Here is a 23319-nt window from a genome sequence, read left to right on the forward strand (position 1 = left end):
TAATTATATGTATGTGTGTATATATATGCATAGTTAGCCCCTCTCATATGTGTAAGTATATATAGATATACATATATGTGTGTGTAAATAAATGTATATGTATTTGGATTCATATATATGGATATCCATATGTACTTACATCTATATATGTATCCAAACACATATATACATATGAGAGGGGCTAGATACACAGATATCCATATATATTTAGATTTGAATACATGATACATATATATAAATATACATGCATATTTGGATACATATGAAAGAGGCTGGGCTATAACGAGGATGCAAAGGGGAAATGTCTGACCACTGTCCCATTTCTTGCAGCTGTTCAGACAAGCTCTGTTGCTCCTCATTTTCTGCCTTTTTTTTTTTCAATTAAAAAAAAGTTTTTGCCTAAGTTGTAAGATTTCCAGAGGAGACTAGACCTGGGAGCAGGAGAGAGGAAAATCCTCCTTTTCTCTGCAAGAAGGAAGCTTCCAAAGAGAAGCCAGCCAAGCCTAAACTAGTTCTGAGAAAAGTATTAATACAGAAGGCAAGGGGTCAAAATGAAAAGGGCAGGAAGGCAAAGAGAACATGGGGGAAGAGAGAGGGAAAGGGGAGGGGGTGGGGGCAGAGGGAGAGGCCCTTGTGAAACTGGAACTCTCCTTTCCAAGCGCTCTCCTGCCTCCACCATGGGTAATGGATCCGCGCCGGGATTTCCTTTCAAAGGTGACTTATAACCTCTTCATTAGGGTAGATCTCTCCTGGGCACTAATGGCGTGTTTGGCAGAGTCAGCGAAATGCTGTTTGTGTGTTCGTTTTGAGTGAGGGGGAGCTCTCAGCTCAAAGGGAGGAAAATAAACAGTGTCATTCGCCGCAAGACGCCGCATCGGGGACGACAGCCGGCGGCCGCCGCTGCTGCAGCTGCGTGTGGGGCGGGCAGTGAGGGCCAATGCGCACAGCTAACAGGTGCCATGGAGTTGAAAAAGGAAAACTGTGAAATAACCATAGATATGCTCCTTATAGTTCACTCCGAGAAGAGAAGGACTGTGCAGAGGGACAGACAGACGGATTCGGCTTCTTCGCTGCAATGCCGAGGTAACAAACAAACGAGCGAGCATTGCTAGTCCCGGAGTCCGGAAAGGGGGGGGCAAGGTGCCCCTAAGGTCGGTCTCTCTAGGGTGCCCAGTCGCAGGGTGGGTGTCCGTGCCTGCGGGACGCGAAGTGATTGCACTGCAGGGAGGGCACAGGCGCGGGGCGACTGGGTTCGGGCAGAAGTCCGAAGCAGGGTCCGCTCCTTGCTCCCCGCCACCGGTGGGGTCGAAGCCCCTACTGCTACATAGAGGCAGCCGCTCCGCTCCACCGGATCCCGCGGCCTCCTAAAATCATTACTTCATTTTCCACCTGTGTCTTCATAGATTTCTGCAAGCCCGGGCGCTCCTGGGACTGCAGATGTAGAGCCCGATATTAGACCGGTGCTTCAACCAGACGCCGCTCCCAAATGGGAAATCAATGGGGATGAATGTTACTCAGTCTCTCTTGCTAGGGCTGTTTGAACTTTGTCCAGGCTCAAGAAAGCTAGCTAGAAAAGGAAACCGGGGACCCTGAGGTGCTGCAGCCCCTGGAGGGCTTGATCCGAAGGGGAACTTGGACGAGTTCCTTTCCCTGGCCCCCCTCTCTGTTCATCACCTCTGTCAGAAAGAACAATAAAATCTCCCCGCTAACCCCTCTATCAATCCTGCTTATCAGAGAGGCAGGTTTAAAGATGCTGACGGTAAAGGCAGCCCGGGTTTTCACTTGCCGGGTTTCTCAGCCGGGCAAAGTTCATGAGAACCCAGAAAGCAACTTTGTATAGCTCTGGGCCCAGCTTTTCACACCGGCCAAAAATTTAGGTTCCAATCATACAAGCTTGCCCAAGATTGACTTCATGGCCTAAGAAGACCTTCATGGTGCCTCGGTTTCCCTAGAGATGAAATTCTTTGACTTAAATTACAGGGGATGTTTCTTTCTTGGGGGAGGAAATGAAAGAGAAATTCCTTTCATCTCTGGAAGGAAGGTGCTCCCATGTTATTATATCAGGAGAGGAATAAAATAATATATAGAATATTGAAGTTTGAGGGAACTCTGGGCATCGTCTTTCTAAATACTCATATTGTACAGATGAAGAACCTAAAGCCCAGAGAAGGGAAACGATCATAACTAGTCAGTGGCCAAGCCAGAATTAGAATACAAGACTCCTGATTCCCAAATAGAATGACTTAATTTGCTTTCCATCCTGACTGTTTCCTTTGGGGGTCCCAAACAAAGACTTGGGACTACTTACAAAGCTATTCTCAAAAAAAAAAAAAGGTTAGGGATTGTTTCTTTGGTTTGGGCATTATGTGTAATATATAAACATGTGTGTATTTTATGTATTTTATATGTGTGTTTGTGTGTTTAATGATGGTGGTAAGTCTTCGTATTTCCAGCCCTTAACACAGTGTATGGCACATAGGAAGAGCGCAGTAATGCCTGTTATTTACTTGAAATGGTGATGATGGTGACGATGATGATGGTGATGAAAGGAGCCCATTCTTAAGCATCTGAGGGCCACTAGTTATCCATAAATAAATGATTTCATCAAGAAAAGCTAGTTATCCACTGCATTAATAATAAGTGGGTATGCACCTGATCAAGCTTTCATTCTTTGAGAACAAGACCTAAATGAAGTTGGGTGAAATGCACTGTGTAACTTCCTTTTAGCCTCCTGCACTAAAACTGTTTATATTTTCTGCTGCTTCTCTCTGCCTCTGGCTCTGATTCTGTCCCCAGAGCTCTTGAGCCCATGTAATTTCCACTCCTACCTGCCCACCTGAAGTGGTGGTGCTGAAGATGTCTTTGTCCCTGTCAATTACAGCTGGAGAGGCTCTGAAAGCCTCCTGGGAGCTAGCCTAGACACTGCACATGGGCAAGGAAAATAAATAGATTCAGGAGTTCTGGGAATACCGACAGGTGTCCTGGACTCAAAAGGGACATGGGGGCCAAAGGCAATTCTCTAAGATTCTGTAGGTGGGAGGGACAGCAGTAAACTAGGGAGAGAGCTTGGAAGCTTGGGTTAAAATAGTGAGGCAATTAGCAGAAGTAATAGGATCCTGATTAAGAAATTATGCTTTGTCCTCTGTCTCTCAATTCTCTGTTATTGAGATGTGCTGCATAATTCCCCAATATAGGGTTCTCCAAATAGCATTTCAGAACTGAAGAGGCCAGATCAAGGTTTTGGTGGCCTTTTACCCATATCCCCTCATTTATTCCCTGGCATCGTGTGTGGCTACTGCTATATATTTCTGTCTTGGAAGATCTGGTGCCAATGAGAGTAGGTAAAAGAATGAAGAAAAACCCCGAAAAAACTACCATCAGAATAGAAGTAACAGTAGTTTAACTTCGCAATTGCCTGAAAATAGACTCAATTGACAATTCATAAATCTACCTGTGTTTCTCTTAACATTACAATTCGTGCACCTGAATATGACCTTGGAGAAATCCTAGCACACACTGAAGCCTGAGAATATTCTTTCTGCTTAAACTTTAAAAAAAATCTTTCTTCAGATGTTTTACTGGTGAATTCAAAAGTCATCTTGTGACTTAAAAGAAAAATAGGAAGTATTTTCCATTGGAATGTCTCCCTTGACCACCTCAGAAAGAAGTACCTACTGGCATATCAAACAATTACTCAATTCAGTGTCTTCATGGGGATGGGAGGGGAATTGGTCAGGCCCATCATTTAATTAAACAGGTGGGTGGACTCAGTCAAAATGATTGAGCTGTAGTTCTATGCGGATAACCCAGATCCTCCATAGAGAGAAAACACTGAACATACCTAACACTTTAGGAGAAGGAATTAAGGGGCCTGAAAGAACATGGGAAGATCAGAAAGGAACAAAAAGTCTTCCTTTCTATTTACCTTAGCTCTATGGTAGGGAAAGGGACACCACTGTTGAAGAAAAATCCCCTTCTTGTTCTGCATCCTCTCTCCAGGGAGCCAGAATGAGGAAGTAGGCCCTCATCCACCTGGACTCCATAGCAGAGAACACCAAAGCATTTTCTCTATCCAGATGTCAGAGGATTGAGGGAAATGTGTTAATAATAGAACAGTTTCCAAAAAGTTCAGGAGAGATTCATCTGAGGTGGGTGGAGATGAAGGAGCAGAAAGTACTAGCAACAGAAGAGAATTTTTGCTCAAATAACCCACTACTCTGGATCATAAGAACAGGGAAAGAGTAAAATGGAAGTTTGCTAGACATAATACTGGGATGTACCATTTGATTGCATCTCTGACTCTCAAGGGTGTTGTATGATGAGGGCAGAGGTCATTTGTTTTCTTCAAGTACAAAAAAGAAGGGAGATCAGATCAGGCATCTGGGTCAGTAAATATCTTCAGGGGCATGACTGAAACAAGAAAAAGCGGTAGCATTATCCCAAGATGCCCAGCATTGGAGCATGTTCTTGGGTGTTAGTATGGCTTGGTATCTGAGGTACTGGTCCTGGGTAGGGCATTATGGATGAAAGGCCTGTTGTCTCAGGCTCTGATAAAAGTCTGTCTAAGGGTCCCTCTTAAATTAACTCCTGATCAGAGGCAATCCACAGAAGGCACCTCAGCGATCATCTGTTCCAGGGATAGGGACTTGAAGCTGTCACTTCATCAATATAGGGAATTCCCAGATGAAGAAACTACCTCTACCAGTTGCCTCTTCTACGGTTATAATGGTGCTGAGTGCACTGAGAGGTTAGTGACTTGCCTAGGGTCACACAGCCAGTATAAGAGGTGGGATGTGAATTTAGGTCTTCGTTCCCAGGCCAGCTCTCTATCCACTCTGCTAGACTGTCATATAGTTAACCCCATATCTAATATCCTAATTTGACAGAAGATAAACACACATACACACACATACCAAAAACATATCCCTACCCAGCTAGGTAGTACAGTGGCTAGAGTGCTGGCCCTGGAGTCGGGGGACCTGAGTTCAAATATATCCTTACACACTTGCTAGCTGTGTGTCCCTGAGCAAGTTACTTAACTGTTGCCTGCCTCAGTTTCCTTAATTGTAAAATGGGGATAATAATATCACTTACCTCCCAGGGTTGTTGTAAGGATCAAATGAGGTAAAATGTTTAGCAGGGTACATGGCATGCAGTAGGTACTTAATAAATGCTTGTTTCCTTCCTTTCCTTACCCTCCAAAGAGGGCCATGGACTCCTAGGACTTTAGATATGAAATTAGAAAGGACTTCCAAGGCCCATCTAGGCCACTTCTCTCCTCATTTTACAGGTGATGAAACGGAGTCCTAAGGAGGTTAAGTGACTTGGCCACAGCCATTTAGTAAGCATCAGAAGTGACATTTAAGCCCAGGTCACCTGGCTCCAGAGCCCTTGCTCCTTCTCCTACCACTTGCCTATGGGATTGGATCAGGTGATCTCCAGGCTTCCATCCCATAAACTTTAGGATCCTAAGACTTCTACTCCAATGCTCTTTCTACCACAAGATATTTTTACTCAATTTTAAAATGTCTCCGGGAATAAGGGGAAGAAAGAATTGTTGGTAAAACAAAGGAGTCTTTCACAAAAGCACTTCTTGTTTGCAATCTAGTTCACAGGGCTTCCTTAAGAGGTGAGCAGCCATGTTTTGTAAGGAAAAGAAACCTCTTGCCTTCACTTTATCCATTAGTCATGAGACTGACTGTCCTCAACTGCCATGATGTTAATGGATGCTCAAGTGGAATACAGTACCCTAGATCTGAGGTGTCAACCACGTGGCCAGCAACACTCCAGAACGTGGCCAGAACTGGATTAAAATGTAATTGGGAAATATTTAACAAAGTAAAATTCAACATACTCTGAAGCATAGATAACACTGCATTTTAAAACTAAGTCAGTATGCAGGGATCTTTATGATCCCCCTTTGAGTTTGACTCGACTACCCTAGATAAATCTTCAACTAGAAAACTGCTGAAGGTATACAGTGGGAAAAGCAGGTGGGCAACAAGCATTTATTAAGAGCCCACTACATGCCAGGCTCTGTGTTTAGTACTGGGGATACAAATACAAGGATAAAGATAGACAGTTCCTGCCTTCAAGGAGGTGACATTATAATGAGAAGTCAACAGAAAAAAAGGAAGCTGAAAAAGGAAGGGGGTTGAAGAAGTACCAGGTGCAAGGTATCAAGGCCGAGAGAAACTCACCTATAGGAGAAAGGGGCCCAGCATGGAGCAATGACTCTAGAGTCAGAAAACCTGGGTTCAAATCCCATCTCAGACACTTATTACCTGTGAGATCTTGGAAAAATCACTTAACCTTCAGGGACCTCAGTTTCTTCATCTATAAAATGTGTGAGTAGGAACAGGTGGCCTCCTAACTGTAAATCTATATTCTTTGAGATTATCTCCCGTTCCTGGAATGCTCCCTCTCCTTTGCCCTGACTGTTGATCTCTCTGACTTTCATTAAGGCCCAGCTAAAATGCCATCTTCCACAGGAAACCTTTCTTAACTACTCTTAATTCCTGCCCTTTCCCTAGTTTAATTATTTCTTGTTTATCCTGTATATAGCTTACTTTGTATATATTTATCCTGTATATAGCTATTCTATCTCTTTATCCTGCATATAGTATTTTATATATTTATCCTGCATATGGCTTGCTTATTTATTGCCATGTTGTCTTACTCATTAGATTGTAAGTTCCTCGAGGGCAGGGACTGTCTTTTGCCTCTTTTTGTATCACCAGTGCTTTGCTTAGTGCCTGGTACATAGTAGGTAATAAATGAACGAAAAAATTCATGAACTAATGTGACCAAAAAAAATGCCAGAACCACATCAGCACGCATATCTACTATGCCAACAGATGAGGAAAATATACAAGTAATTCAGGTGTTAGTGGGACAAACAAGGCAATGAAAAGGAATACAGCTGGCGAATAGAGTGGATATGTTAGAGATACCTGCGGATTTAAAGTCTTTTATAAACTTAGTTGTAAATGTAAAAACTTACTTGTTATTGTTTAAAGTTAAGTTCACAATAATTTTTTTATTGAGCATTTTAAAAATCACTAAACTAAATGTCTAACTGCTCCAGCATGTCTCATGCCAACTCATTGTTTCATAGGCTTCCAGGGAATCGGAAATGGAAACCGAAGACGGCAGAAATTGGAAGGAAACGACCTTCGAGGTAAATATCTGGGGGAGGTCATGAGGGGTGATGGAATGTCAGAGCTGGAAGGAGCCTGAGCAATAGATCAGCTTCGTCTAATCCTTTATTTTCTATATGAGGAAACTGAAACCTCATTCACCTCTTTTCTTTTCTTTCTTTCTTTTAAATCTCTGGGAATTCAGTCTTCCTGAAAAGCATTGAGAGCAACTAAAGTTGGACCAGGCTTGCAGACCGGTTCTGAGATATCTATCGGCCCCGAATGTCGTTCTCTCTGTGACACAAGGTCATGATGACCTTGTTCCTCTTGCAGCCTGGAGTGTCCAGAGACTGAACTAAATGATCTCTGAGGTCTTTTTCAGCTCCTTGGAGCTAAAGAAGGCAGACTGAATGTGTTGGGCTTCCAGCAAGGATTTTCTGCCTTAAAGCGGTCTCCTCTATGAAACCTGATTACGTTTAGGTTTGGGACAAAATTACCTGCAGAGGCAGGCCAAGAATTCTGTGATTCCAAAATGAGCTAGGAGCAAAGAAATGATAAAACATTAGTCTGGGAAAGATCTCTGAAGCCCTGTGTTCTGGGATTCAATCCATGTAGCCATTCAATCCAGATTCTACCCACTACTTCCTTCTACTCCAATCCAAGGGTAATCTCTCTGAGATGGACCGGATCCTGGGCTGCTTTGGTACCAATCACTAACAACCCATGTGTGTGTGTGCGCTCGCGCGCGTGTTTTATATTTTGAAGACTTTAGCTTTTTTTAAAGTCCCTTCGAACTCTAGGAATTTGTCTCTCTTCTAACCTTGGAAGAGAAAGGATGGGTTAGAAGTACAGAATGAGGCACAGATTTTTAGATTTAGGCCAATGTGCTGATTTGTTTTGCTTAGCTGTTTGTTACAACAGAGGGTCCTTATTGGGGTGGGAGAGGTGGTAAAAAAAAAAAGTAGGAAGTAAAAGAGACGAAAAAAGGAGAAAATTATGTTTTATTAGGTAGCAAGGAGGCATCCTGGGTGGAATACTAAGTGACTCAGAATCAAGAAGACCTGAATTTAAATCCTGCCTCAGATACTTAATTAGCCATATGATCCCGGGCAAGTCACATCTTCTCTCTTGGCCTTGATTTTCTCATCTGTAGAAAATGAAGATGATAATAGCCCCTACAATATTATATATATATATATGTAAACCTTAAAGGCTCGTATAAATATGAATTATTGCTGTATGATGATAATTATCAAGTCCTGTGTCCTTTCAGGAACCCTGTTAATTCTGTTAACAGAGGTTACAAACCATCCAGCTGACATTCCAATTAAATCAGCCTTGAACCACAGACTCAAACCCTGAGAAATCAGGCTAATCCTAAAAGAAACTGGACTGTGAGCAAGGAAAATCAGAACTAAGTTCCCACAGATCTGTTTGAGTATCTCAGTTAGGATTTAGGAGCTGGATAAAAGCTGGCTTCGAGAGAGCCTCTGTTTTTCTGTGGGATTTATCAAGAAGGGAGGTGCAGAGGGTATACTGAAAAGAACAGTGAGAAAAGCACTGGAGAGAAGCCAGCAGTGGGAGTAGTCCAGCTGGCCTTGGAGCTAGCACAACCTGGGTTCAAGACCTTCCTCCTACACACATTAGCTACGTGACCCTGGGCAAGTCACCCAACCTCTGATTGCCCCCAGCCAAATCTCTAAGTCTGCAACAGTTAAGGATTTATTGGTGATTTTTTTTCACTAGGAACCCTCTAAATCTAATGAAATCAGAGGTCCAGATTCCTCCCCCATCCTCCCCACAGCCTCCCTTCCTCCCTGTGCCCCACCACACCCAAAAAGAACCCTGAATCAGAATCCTGCTCTGCCACTGCAGACCTGTGCAATCTTGGGCAAACAACTGTGCCCACATGTTCTTCATTTGTAAAAAGAAGGAGGGGGGCTAGATATTCTCTGAGACTGCTTTGAGCTCCAGTGATCTCTACCTCTCAGAGATCCCATGATATTTTTAAACAAAGAACCAGGACTGGCCAATGGACCCAGGACTGGCCGATGGATATGGACCACTTTTTCTTCTTTCAGTCAGGGACAGCAATTCTTTGGGTAAGCCAAAGATTCTCGTCTATGCCGGTACACCAGCCTCTCCGTTATCACTCACAGGATACCTTTTTCAGACAGGTTCCAAGACTCTGTTAGCTGTGGAAAGATTTACTGTCTCCTACAATGTTCATAAGTCTTTTCCGTTAAACTGAAGCCCAACACAAAGATTCAGAAGTGGTGAAAGCCAGTGCCAGCTCTGATGGAACATTTTCCAATTTTTAAATTCCAGTTCTTCTTTATCTATTGCCAAGAGGTCCAGTGGAAAAGACTGCTAAATCTCAAGTTAGTGTCTTCATACCTGTGTGACTTGGGCAAGTTACTTCTCTGGGCTTGTTTCCTCATCTAGAAATGAAAGGGTTGGTCTCCATGACCTTTAGATTCCTTCCAACTCTAAATCTATGAGCCTGTGCCTGAGTTCTCTCAGGTTAATCTAATGGCTTTCTAGCCAAGTCATGACTAGAAGCTAGGTGAAAACTGCTGACTTTTGCTTTTACTCCATGTGTGCCCTGGGGAGCTGGGGAAGTGGCAAGCTAGTCCCTTCTGCTGGTGTACTTATTTGGAGATACGGACTCATCTATCATTCCTTTCCTTTTTCATTTATTTAACACTTAACTTGTGTTACCTGTGATACATGGGCCACCATTTCTAGAATGAATTTTATTTTTTTAAAGACCTTTCAGGTCTCATGTCTCATTTTTGTCCTCACAACAATCCCAAGAGATCCCTTTAGATAGCTGAGAATAACAAGGGACAGAGAGTTGAAGTGATTTTTAGAAAGACGCAAGAGTTCTTGTTTCTCTACTACATAATTCTTAACCCTTTCTTTACACCAACCCTGTGAGGCAGATAGTTCCAGTATTTCTCTTCCCATTTTATAGATAAGGAAACCAAGAGCTAAAACAGTTGTGACCACCATGATAACATGCTTGATAAACAGCCAACATGGGATTCTAATTCAGGTCTCTTGATTTCTTGTCCTCTGCTTATTTAACCACATTAGCTTTATGAAACTTCAAGCACACCCTCTAGGTCAATGTTCTCAAATTTTGGGTATCAGGACTCCTTAATATTCTTAAAAATTATTAAGGCCCCCAAAGAGTTTTTGTTTGTGTGGGTTATATTTGTTAATATTTACTGCATTGAAAATTAAAACTGATTAAGTTTAAAAATGTTTATTCTTTTAAAATAACAATAATAAATCCATTACCTGTTTCCACAAATAACACTTTATGAAAAATGACTATTGTCCAGAGCAAAAATAATGTAGCAAGAAGAGTGGCATTGCTTTACATGTTTTTACAAATCTCTTTCACGTCTGGCTTAACAGAAGACAAGTTAAGGTCTATCTCTTCTTGTGCACTCAATCTGTCGTGATATATTGTTTTAGTTGAAGTCTATGAAGAAAATTGGCCTCACACAGATAAGGAGATGAAAAAAGGAGGAGTATTTTCACAGCCAAACCATGTCTTAGCATTATTATGGCAATAGTTTTGACCTTGAGGTCCTCTTGAAAGGGTCTCGGGAATGCCAAGGGTCCAGAGACCACACTTTGAGAACTACTGCTCTATGTTCAGACAATAGTTTGAGATGTGTTAAGGTAGATCTGAGAAGAGAATGCTTACTCCAGTGACCAAAATTGGGGGCGGGGGGAAGTAAGCCAATCATCATCATATATCTTTTTTTAAACTAGGATTTTGTTTAAAATTCTTGAATTGATATTTATGAATGATATTAGCCTATACTTCCTGTTCCTTGCTTTATGCTCCTCTGGTTTAGATTCTAGGACTATATTTGTCTCATAAAAGGAGTTTGGCAAAACTGCTTTGTTTTTTTCTAATTCTTTGGGAACAATTTGTATATAGGTATTAATTGTTCTTTAAAAGTGTAATGAATTCTCCCCTAAATCCATCTGGAGCAATGTGTCCCCCCCCAATAGTTTCTTGCTAGCTACTTAAATTTTCTTTTCTGAAACTGGATTGTTTAATGTCATTATTTTCTGTTCTGTTCATTTAGGTTTTTTATATTTTTGTAGCTAATTCTCTCATTCCTTTTAAGTTTTCAGTTTTGCTACAATATAATTGGATATAGGTTCTGGCCATTTTAAAAATTTCTCCTCTGTTTGTTATGATTTCACTTTGTACCCCATAGATTTTCTAAAGGCAGAGCAAATATACCAAATTGTTGAGAAACCCAGCCTGGCAACACTGTCACCCAACCGGCTGTGCTCAGGCTGGAGCCGTGCCTGCTTCCCTGGCGCTGTGTTCCCCTGTGTTTCTATTCGCTGTTTCCCAGTCTCTTGGTGAACTCTACCTAGCAGCACTGTACAGCTCTGTTGTTACATATGGAAATCAACTGTACAGTCATGTCTATAAATATCAATCGTCCATCAGTGCCAGCCAATCCTCCTCCTCGAGGATTCCCTTCCCCAGGATCTGGTTTCCTCAACTCCCCCCTCCTCCCCGGGGAGACAACCAGCTGTCCTATGCAGAAACTCAGCCTTCCTGTCTTCAGGCCTCAGGATTTGAGAACTAGGGATTCCCACAGAGCATGGTGTTTTATTGAGTCGTCGGGAGACTCAGGGACAATAGTCAGTCTTAAAGAGAATTGGAGGAAGAGAACATGCGAGCCTCTGGAAGGAGGCTGCTTTAAGGCTAATTCCCTGCTCTAGGCTTGGCTTTGGCCCTAAATGAGGGAAGATAAGGAGATGCTGCTAGAAGATGCTAAATCCCTATGACTCAGGAGGCAGCCTGGTGTAGTAAAAAGAAAAGTAGAAATAACCACAAAACATGCAAAAATGAATGTTGCAAAAGTACAAAGAATAAGCTTGACCCCAAAGAAGGGAGATGAGTAGAAACTTCCCCTCACTCCTTTGGAGAGGTAGAGAGGGATGGGGGTGGGGGTGTCCATGAGTGGGGAACATTTCATATATTGTCAATATTTTTAAATGTATTGATTTTGCAGTTTTTTTTCTCTTCCCCCTTTTTAAAAAAGAATTCTTTTTTTATATGAGATGACTCTGGGAGGGAAAAAGGGAAGAGATACAGGAGAAAAATGTGAGGTAAAAAGAAAAAAATCAAAAAAGCTTATTTAAAGAAAAGAAAGAGATTTGGAGTTAGAGGACATAGATTTGAATGCTAGCTCAGCTACTTACTATCTGGGTGACCCTGAGAAATGAAAAAAATGAAGGAAAAAGCATTCATTAAGTGGTTAGTATATACAAACACTGTGCTAACTCTGAGAATAAAAATGCAAAAGCAAGGCAGTCTCTGCCCTCAACGTGTTTACATTCAGAGAGGAGAGAGAGAGACAGAGAGACAGAGAGAAAACACATAGTGTTGTGGCCATGAAAAAGTGGTTTGGTCTGGTAAGGTATAGGGATGGTGAGGGGGGACAATAAATAGATTGATATATTGACAAGCCATTTCCAGGTGCAATGTTAGTGTTAATTTGATTATAGTTCTTGAAGCAAGAGGTGAAAAAGGGAGATGAGGAAGGAACACTATCCTTTTGAGAGAGAAGTAGAAAATGGTCAGAAGAAGCCCAACCCCAGGAAATTCAGAGTTGAGTAGTTTAGTTCCTCCCACATAGTCTCCAAGGATAGAGTTTAGAGGATACAGCACTCTCTTTCTGGGTCCCTGGGACTCCATTTTTATAAAACAAGGAAGGTAGACCAGTTAATCTCTATGGCTCTATGTTCTTTGAGTCTATGACCTTGAACAAAGGAGAAAGAAGAAAGGATAAACTTAGACTTCCCTTTGTGGTAGGGTCAGAAAGAGGAATTAAGGACCATGAAGAAGGTACCCAAATCAGTCCAGGGACAAAAAGAAATCAGAATTTAGGTAAAACAAAAAATGAAACAAAAATTGAAAGTAGCCTCCTCAGTACTACTGTCTACAACTTTGATAGGACACTGGGCAAATAGATTTGTAAAATCAAATCTATCTCCAAGGGTATATTGTATATGAAGAAGCATCTTGGGGTGTGTGTGTGTGTGTGTGTGTGTGTTGGGTGTGGGGAAAAGGAATGAACATTGACCTTTGAGTCAAAAGATTTGTGTGTGGATGAGTGATCCTATTGACCCCCTCTGGGACTCCATTTCTTCATCTGTAAAATCGGCATGTTATTTGCACTACCGACCTCATAGGTTTCTTGTGAAATACTACATAAATGTGAGCACGTATATTATATTATCTACCTGATCCCATCATTCCCTACTTTTAAAGAACCCTTTCTTTCCCCCACTAGGATTTAAGCCAGTAAGGATGATGAAATGTAATACGAAGATGGTCAAAGGGGGAAGGCAGGAGGGAAGACTGATGGGTTCAGTGCCATAACACCAGTGCCCCCTGCTGCCAGAACCCTGATTTCCCCTCTTCCCCAAACCCCCTTGCTCAGTTGACAAAATTAGAGCATGAGGGATTCCAAATCAAAGAATACCAGAGATGGGAGAAATCAGAGAAATCGTCTAGGGCACTCTTATCATTTTACAGATTTATTTTGGTGGGGATTACTTTCACATATGGGTTAGGGGAGATGCCTGGTAAAGTCCCTTCCATCTCTCACAGTCAGTGATTCTGTAAATCTGGAGCCCAGGGTAGGGAAGTGTCTTACTCAAAGTCATTCATGGCACAGACTTCAATGGCAGGATTAGTAGGATAACTACTTCCGTTTTCTAGACTATCTCCTAGGAGAGGAAGAGCTAAGGGGAGCTAGGGTGGGGCAGAATTGTTATCCAAAGTGTAGACAGGTAAGTGGATAAAAGTTGTTTATACAATCATATAAGTTCCATCTAGGAGATGCTGCAGTTTTTAATTTCTTTGAAAGTTATAAATTAGAGTGTGCACCTTTGTAAAAGACACCCCAGTTTTTGAATGCAACAGCATCAAAGCCTGGGCACCAATCATGGGGCAGGGCTGAGGTGGGGGTGGGGAACGGTTCTCTAGGGCAGTGATTTACAAGGGACAAGGGCCTCCTTCCCCAGCAGGCACAAAGAGCTACTTGACTCCGTGCCATTCTTTCTAAGCTTAGGATCAGTTCTCTGGTAATGAAGGAAACTCAATATGTTTCGGGACACTGATGAAAGGTACCCCCCTGCTGAGCTGGACCCTGGTGTGGGAGGGAGAAGGAAGGGGAGGGGGAGATGTTGGCAGCCTTTGGATAACCAGCCTCTCCTGAAGGCACACACATCTCCTTACTCTGCCTTGAGAGAAATTCCACCCCAGTCCCAATGGTCACTGCAGTATTTTTTCTCTTACTTAAATAGGAAACGTGGCCCAGACACAGCACCATCAGCAGACGCAAGTCATCACGTCCTATGACAACGAAGGTATGTGGTTAGCTGGTCCATGCTGGTTTTCCCCTCACAGTATCCTGTGTCCCCTGCACAGGAGCCAGTAGAAAAACATGAGCTCCCTCTGCCTCAGAGGGGCCAGAGATCATTCAGTTCAGCAAGGATCTGGAGGGTGCAAAGACTGTGTTAAGCCCTGGGGGGAGATACAAAGACACAGCCCCTGCCCTCCTGGAATTATGGCCTACTGGGGGATAAAATACAGCTAGTCTTAAAGAATCAGTGATCCTGTCAAGGCAGAGGACCCTCTGCCAATGTAGATCACAACCCTTCTGTTCCTCAATAGTTGGTCCTTGTGAAGTGCTAAGGATGAAAAATCCATCTTGAAGCTCCTCTGGTGATGAGACTCTGAAGTTATTGCAGCTAGGCTGTCTCTTGTATAGAAGACACAGTCCTTGACAAAACTTGGGCAGTAATTGCTGCCCGATTGGAAGGGATTTTAGCAGGCATCTCCCCCAGCCCATCCATGAAAGGAATCCCCACCAAAGTTATTCGGTAAAATGACGTGGGCACCCTAGACGATTTCTGTGGTTCCTCCCGTCTCTGGTATTCTTTGATTTGAATCCCTCATGCTCTGATTTTGTTAACTGAGCAAGGGGGTTTGGGGAAGAGGGGAATCAGGGTTCTGGCAGCAGGGAGCACTGGCATTACGGCACTGAATCCATCAGTCTTCCCTCCTATTATAGAGTAATAATAATGATAACAAACATTTAAAGAGTGCTTTCAAGTTTGTGGAATAGGTATAATAATAAAACCTACTTCTTGGGGCTGTTGTGAGGGTCAAACATGAAAATGTATATATATAAATATACATACATATATATATATATATATATACATACATATATACATACCTGTATGCCTGTACATGCATAGAGATACACATACATACCACATATACATGCACACACACACATATACACACATACATATACATACAGCACATATACAGATATATAGATATAGATATACAACCTTTGCAAGCCCCTGGGAAGTAGGTGATATGGTTAGCCCCTTTTTGCAGATAAAGAAATTGGGGCTGAGAGCCACTAAGTGACTTGCTCTGAGCTTATATACCTGAAAAACATGTAAAGAAGGATTCGAACTCTGGTTTTCCTGATTCTAGGTCCAGTACACTAGTCACTATGCCACCTAGTGGCACCTAAATGGCAAGCTCTAAATGACACTATAAAGATTGGAATAGATTCCATTTTAATAGACAGTAAACAATTTGCTATTATGATTTTATAATGCACAATGAGGTATGAAAAATACACCAGAGGTATAAGTGGGCAAATATATTTACCGTCTGATAGGCAGTGTGGCATGACATGATGGGCTTGGGGACAGGACAATCTGGGACACTTCCTGGCTTTTTGACAAGTCATTTAACCTCTGTTGGACTCATTTCCTCATCAGTAAATGTAAGGGATTGGTCTAGAAAACCTCTAAGGTCCCTTCTGTCCAACTGTGGAAAATCTATGATACTATGACTAGAGGTAAAAGCAAAGGCTTCATGGAGGAGGTGGCATTTAAGTTGGGATTTAAATAAAGGATAAAACTCAGGAGGCAAAGGGAGGAAGAATACTCCAGGCATGAGAAACATGAAGACAGGAAAGTTCAGAGCTTGTTCAGAGAAGTAATTTGGTTTGGCTACAGTATGTGATATGATGTAGTATGAGATAAGATTGGGGAAAATAGGATAGCACTAGTCTTTGGAGAGCACTGAATGTCAGGTAAAAGACTTTAAACTTCATTCAATTTACAGTAGGTAATTGCTGTCTTTGCTCACTATTTTTTAAGTTGAGAGATCAGTATTGAGATGTTTCTCTCCCTCTATTGAGTCTTTTTCTACCATTTAAAACTCAATTTTTGAGCAGAGAAGGGACATGGCTAGATGTAGGTCCCATTAAGGGAAAGGCCTGAGTCCAAATCTTGTCTCCAATGCTTACTACCTTCATAACCTCAAGCAGGTCACTAAGCCTCTTTGATACTCCGTTTCTTCATCTTCCCTCTCTAAATCTATGATCCAAGGTATAAGGAAGATTTCAGTATAGGGTTGATATGAAGAATGGATTATAAGGATGAGAAAGAAGACTTTTGGGGAGGTTTTGGAATAATCCACAAAGAAGATAATGAAACTCCTCTTTTAGAGTAATGGCAGTGGGAATGGAGAGAAAGAGAGCAGCATTTGGAGCAAGACTAAAAGGAATCTGTCTACTTGTTGTTCCTACACTCTATTTCTCCTCCACATGCCTTTGCACTGGCTAGTTCCCATTCCTGGAACGCTCTGCTCATCTCCATCTCTTAGTCTCCCTGGTGTTTCCCTCAAGACTCAGGTCAAATCTCACCTATTACAAGAGACCTTTCCCAGTTCCCCCAGCTGCTGATTCCTTTCTCTCTTTGAACACATTCTGTCTTTATGAAGGCAGATTAGGCCATCTCTGCCTCAATTCTTACCTAGCCTTTAATTACTGAACAAGTGCTCCCTCAGACAAACTGAGACCTGGGAAATACCTTATCTTAAAAAGGCCAGGGTCTCTCACTGCATCCAGGGCCATTGCCAGTCTTTTTGACCTGTGTCTTGCCACTGGACTCCGATGACTCTGGAGAAGAAAGTGAGGCTGGTGACCTGGCGCAGCCCTGCCTCACTTAAATCCAGTTCACTTGCAAGTCAAGATGTCAACCTGCTGATGTCATCCGTCTTCTTCAAAAATGAAGGCTAGAACAACAGCGAACAAACAACATTCTATCCACTCCTGTCTGACTCTTATCTGTAATTAATTATTAAAATGTTGCCCTTCTTTAGAATGTAAACTCCTTGAAGGCAGGAATGGTGTTCCCTGCCCCCCTTCTTTGTACCCGCAGTAATTAGCATAGTGTCTGGCTCATAATATTGCTGTTCAGCTGTTTTTCAATCATGTGGTGACCCTGTGGGTTTGGGGGTTTTTCTTGTTAGAGATACTGGAGTGGTTTGCCACTCGTTTTCCAGCTCGTTTTATAGATGAGGAAATTGAGGCAAACAGGGTTAAGTGACCTGTTCAAGGTCACATAGCTAGTGAGTATCTGAGGCCAGATTTGAACTTGGGTCTTCCTGGCTCCAGGCCCAACCCTCTATCCACCGCTGTCCATGGTTGGCCAGCTCATAATAGGTGCTTAGGGGAAACGTGGAGAATGAATCAGAGACGTTTTGAGGAATTTGGGTACTTTATAGAAAGGATCCCATTCAAGTTACTGGCTTGTAACTCTCACCAGTCCCATGTAAGGCAACCAAAGTAGTCTACAGGTGTGTGCTGACCATCACAGGATTTAGATTTAGATCTAGTCCAGTTATTTCATTTTACAGATGAGGAAAGTGAGGCCCAGTGAGGTAAAGTGATTTGCCCAGGATCCCACATTAAGTGACAGAGGCAGGAACTTCTTAACCCCAAGTCCCAGACTCCATCCACTTCTCCTGAATCCATTCCACCAGGCTCAGGCTTTTTTGTTCCTTTATTTGCTTGTTTTTGCATAAAATCCCTGGGCTGGAAGAGCCATCTGTTAGTCACTGTTGCCTAGCCCCCTAACTTCAGGTGGGAGTGCTCTGAAACAATTTTGCAGTACATGTGTTTCTATTTCATTTTTAAAGACTCACACAACTTGTCCTCATAACTACTTCTTGTCAGAAAGTTCCTTTCTTTTATGTGTGTGTGTGTGTGTGTGTGTGTGTGTGTGTTGAGGGGGAAAAACCCAGGGATTCAGGAATCAAATTGGTTTTACCCATCCTTAGGGACTCTAACTGCTTAGGAAGGGATCCTGAGGGCGGAGCACCTTTACAGACTCTAACTGCTTAAGGTCTCTGGAGTACTGGAGAGGGTCGGGGTTGTCTTGAATGAATTCATGATCCCAAATATTCTTTAAGGCAAGGTGGCAAAGGTTTATTATGCTTTGCAGTGGGCAAGAGTTCCTAGGGAACCTGCAGCCATACAGGAAAGTTCTTATAATAGCTTCAGGGGTGAAACATGTCAATTAGGTATTTTGGGGTGGGATTGAGGAGTGGTTAAGGGGTGGTCAGTTCTTAAAGGAACATGCACTTTTTGTATCTAGTGCCCAGGTATCTTACCCAGAGTTCACTGGGAAATAGGCCAAGGAGGGGGGTGTTCCTGGGGGTGTGGTTTTGACTGTGAAACATCACTAAGTCAACTAGCGGTCATGGCTAACTGGGAATATCCAGGTGGCTTCCATCAAATATCTTGTTAGGCAAGATGAATGTAAGGGAATATACATTTGACTATGTCTAGGATACCTATCAAGAAGGTCAGTAAGTAGTAAATATTGTTATGTCCCAGCATACAGCCAATTAGCAATACACAGGGAGTCCAAACTAATAAATTCTATAGGTGCAGCTGGCTGCAGTATCAGGAGGAGAGATAAATGTTTTGCTAAGGCATGCTGCCCTTGAACTGGAGAGAAACTGCTAGGGTCAATGCTTTGAAGCTAGGGAGAGATGTGATTTTAGAACTGGATGTGGTTTTGGAATTGGGGTCCAGGCACAGGCACCCAATCAGAGGCTAAGGAGAAATGTGATGTTAGAATTAGGGTCCAAGCACAAGCCCCCCATCATGTGTATGTATATATGTATATGTGTGTATATGTATATGTATGTATATATACACACACATATATCTTAAATTAGAGTGGTGGTGTGATGGGTGAAATGCTGGGCTTAGAGTTAATAAGATCTGTGTTCCAATAAGACCTCTGACAATAGCTGTGTGATTAGCTGATCTGATCCTCAGTTTCTTCATAATGATAATGGCAGTAACCACTGAATCAAACAATCATTTATTAAGCTCCTATTATGTGCCAGTTGGGGGCAGCTAGGTAGCACAGTGGATAGAGCGCTGGACTTGGAATAAGGAAGACTCATCTTCATGAGTTCAAATCCAGTCTCAGACATGTAGTACCTGTGTGACCCTGGACAAGTCACTTGATCCTGTTTACTTCGGTTTCCTCAACTGTAAAATGAGCGGAAGAAGGAAATGGCAAATCTCTCCAGTATCTTTGCCAAGAAAACCCGAAACAGAGTCAATGAAGAGTCAGACATAACTGAAAACTACTTAACAGCAACAACATGTGCCTAGGGCTACAAGTGCAAAGAATGAAGCAATCTGTACTCAACATTCTCTACTTGCACGGAAGTTACATTGTGAAGTAGGAGGAGAGGAAGAAACAACAGCACCTATAAATATATGCACTTAAATATAAAGATGGTAACTACAAAAATATATACAAAGTTGTTAAATGCAAATAAAAAACAAGCAAACCAACCCTGAACAAAGATGTTATGAAATAAAAATAGAAAATTTATGGAATAATTTAAACTCCTTAGGAAAAAAGAGGAAATTATATACATTCGAGGAATTATTCATTTCTAAAGCAAAAAAACAAAATCAACTACCACCTGCTCTTGATAGGTTTTCTTAACTCCAGGCCCAGCACTCTGAGTTCAAATCGTGCCTCAAATACTTCCTAGCTGTGAGAGCCTGGGGGCAAGGCACATGGCCTTAGTTTCCTTCTGTTTCTTCCCCTGTAAAATGGGGATGACAATAATAGCACTTATGTCACAGGGTTGTTGTGAGGATAGAATGAGAGATCACTGCTTTGCAAACCTTAAAGTGCAATCTATTGTTATTACCAACCTCACAGGGCTGTTGTGAAGTGCAAATGAGATAATGTATGGAAAGTGATTTGTTAACCTTAAAGTGCTATCATCATCATGTTCCCTTGTTCCCATCTTTCTGATGGGGTTCAGATATAAATGGCCCTGGAAGAAGTTGCCCGCTTGTGATTATCCTTTTTCACTTACCTTTCCATCGCCTTCTCATTTATTATTCTATTGACCAGACCTGGGATTTCATTAACAATATAAGGAATTCCCAGGAAGGAAGCTTCCTCTACAAATCCAGGTCAGCAACTGTTCTACAACTTAAGAGTCTTAAAGTCTTATCGTTAAATTTCTCCTGCTCTTTTTGTTCTGTCCTCAATAGAAACGGAGTGTCTACTAAACCTCTGTGGGGCCTGGAGAGAGTTAAGTCACTCAGGCCTCAGCCAACCACAGTTGCCTCCAGTGCAAACACTCCTTCCCACATTCTGCCTGAGATCCTCCGTTAGAGGGACATTGCAGCTTCAGCTTCAGCTGAATTAAAACACACACACAAGCACACAACAACAACAACCCAGTCCTATTTTCTGTTCTGGGCTGCACTTAATAGTTCCCAGTTTGCCAGGACCCATTTTGAAAGCTTGTGGGTAAAAATGAGGTCTTTAACACCACTCTCTCGTACCTCTTTGACCCTTTCTTTGGAAAAACTAGACAGTCCTTTCAGAAAATAACAGGGTAGGGAATGGGAGCATCACAATGAATTCTTTTCAAAGCTGTGGCTGAAGAATAGGCTTAGGTTAAACTCATTTCATTTTACTTGTAGCCTACCTTTCTTTAAAGAATAATGACACTGATGGCTAAAAGCTTCCCCAGCACTTGATATGATTAGGCTGTGGGGCTCAACCGGATGACCTTCCAACCTTTACACTCAGAATTGATTTTCTAACACATTAAGGAGATTAGTCATCCAGGAGAGGCCTGGAAGATGCTACGGAAGTTGAAGGCTTCAGACAACCTCTGAAGGAATTCAATGCCCCTCAGAAAAGTTCTGAAGATTAGATGAGACACTTCTTAATTAAGTTCCTTTCATGTACATGAATCTGACTTTCGTCTCCTCTGTAGCGAGGAGAGCATGCAGTATCTCCTGCAGCGTCTATATCCACCTCCCTTTGTGGGAAAGAATCCCCCAAGGCTGGACCACTGGGCAGTGGGACAGTAGGGCAGGGGTGGCACTTCTCCAGCCTAATTGTCTGCTCCAAGACCAAGGCTTCCAATCCCCTCCTGGCAGCCTCATGTCCACTTCTCATGGTATTGGAATGCTGTCTGGGCAGGGACCATTGATACTTCCATGCAGTGTCAGGCATTCAAGGGAAGGATTGGGGGTCAGAGAGTCAGTGTAATTCTGTTCCCACCTCCCTTGTGGTATAGCGCCTGGAAATTCATTTGACTAAGTTTCTTCATCTGTGAAATAATTGAAATGACAACACACCTGTAAAAAACAGCAGTAATAACATGGCACCCCTGGCTTCCCGGGGAATAATGAGAAATGTATGGGAAATGGAGAGTCTTTCAGGTCACTAGAGAAATACACAGCAAATGACTTTCTGACTGGACCAGATGGTACCCTCTTGACTGGCCGTTATCAGCGGCGCCTCTGGCAAAGGTGAGAAGCTTTCTCTCTACTGTCTTCTCCCATCAGTCTCAGGGCATTTGGATTCTGGAGGATTGCTAAGGAAACACAAGGGAGGAGAAGGAAGAGGAGAGAAAGCATAGGAGAACCTGTTCTAGTGTTGGTGTCCAGATGTGAGAATAGTAGGCACATTGCAAGACTTGCAGGTGACAGCAAGAAAGATCCCCTACATAGTCAAAGGTCAACAGGGCACAGGGTGAGCACCTCAGGATCACAAAAGCTATGGAATAAAGAGCAGATCCTTTCAGAGTGTGTTTCCACCATGCTGCCCCATGGGTCAAGCTCTGAATTAGGATTATTTGAGCCTTTGTGAATGAGATTACACAAGATTATTGACTTCAGTTGGCTAGCACACTACCGGACACATAGCAGATGCTTTACAAACATTGGTGATTGACTGATGAAGATGAGTTCTCCTTACTTAATTTTCTTCATGAGACTGTGTAGTATTTTAGAACATATCAAGAAGTTTTAATTATACATAGAATTCTCTGAGATCTCCTAGGGTCCCACAGAGTAGAGTGTCTAGTATCAGGCTGGGTGCATGTGGCAGCAAGCACCCTGGCATACCCAGGATGGCCTCCTAGCACAGATTCTTTAATCTGCCTCTGCAGGAAAGACTGCTCAAAAAAGGGGTTAACAATCCTACTTTTAATTATATCATTAGTTCAGGGGAAGGGTCAGCACCCTGAACGTCAGAGAAGATACCAGCAGAGAAATTAGCATAAAGACCAACAGACAGGGCTCTAACTGCCTGAATCAAAGCAATATTGCTATACATTTTCCATACACCACTGGATCCAAAGAGCTTTTACATCTGAGCAGTCAGGGAGCTCTGAACATAGCGCTACTCAGACTCTCAACCAGGAAATCAAAAGGTCCTTCTCATAAGCGAGCTCCCAAAGCAAAATGCCAACTCAGAGTATATATACACTTTTGGCTAATAGGCTCAGAGCTAGAAGGCATCACAACTCTACTTAGTGCCTAATTAGCTTTAGTACCAAAAAGTGTGAAAGCCTTCCTATAAGCAAGCCTCCCCCTAAGCAAGCGCCTCCTTAGGCAAGTCCCTCCCCCAGCGGGCTCCATGTGAGGACTATTCATTGGCGGGGAAGATTTTATTATCCCATTAACAGTACAGTGCAAAGTAGGTATCCTGGCAATACTTACCAATGCACTTGAGAAGTTTCAGGCTCACATTCCTACAGCACTGGGAGGGATTCTGTACTGGAAATTAGGAGATCCTGGGTTCTAGTCCCAACTCTGATGCTGGACTTACGGTAGCCATGAAAGAGCACTGAACATGGAGTCAGGAAGACCTGGGTTCAAATGTAGCCTCAGAACTTACTAGTTTTGTGACCCTGGGCAGAGCTCTTCACCTCTGCCTCAATTTCCTCATTTGT

At 42.6% G+C, this 23319-nt stretch overlaps 1 protein-coding gene across 1 annotated transcript in view; it reads left to right on the plus strand.

The window, feature by feature from the left end:
- Nucleotides 1–914: 914 nt before the first annotated feature.
- Nucleotides 915–23319, plus strand: part of KY (kyphoscoliosis peptidase) — a 105611-nt gene continuing 83206 nt past the window's right edge. Inside the window, exons 1-3 of the mRNA XM_036746396.1 lie at nt 915–1083; nt 7118–7180; nt 14502–14564. Of these exons, the coding sequence (XP_036602291.1) occupies nt 960–1083; nt 7118–7180; nt 14502–14564 (250 nt within the window). The 5' untranslated portion in view covers nt 915–959. The remainder of the gene's footprint in view (nt 1084–7117; nt 7181–14501; nt 14565–23319) is intronic.

The sequence above is a fragment of the Trichosurus vulpecula genome, chromosome 2, assembly GCF_011100635.1.
Source record: "Trichosurus vulpecula isolate mTriVul1 chromosome 2, mTriVul1.pri, whole genome shotgun sequence".
Taxonomy (NCBI): domain Eukaryota; kingdom Metazoa; phylum Chordata; class Mammalia; order Diprotodontia; family Phalangeridae; genus Trichosurus; species Trichosurus vulpecula.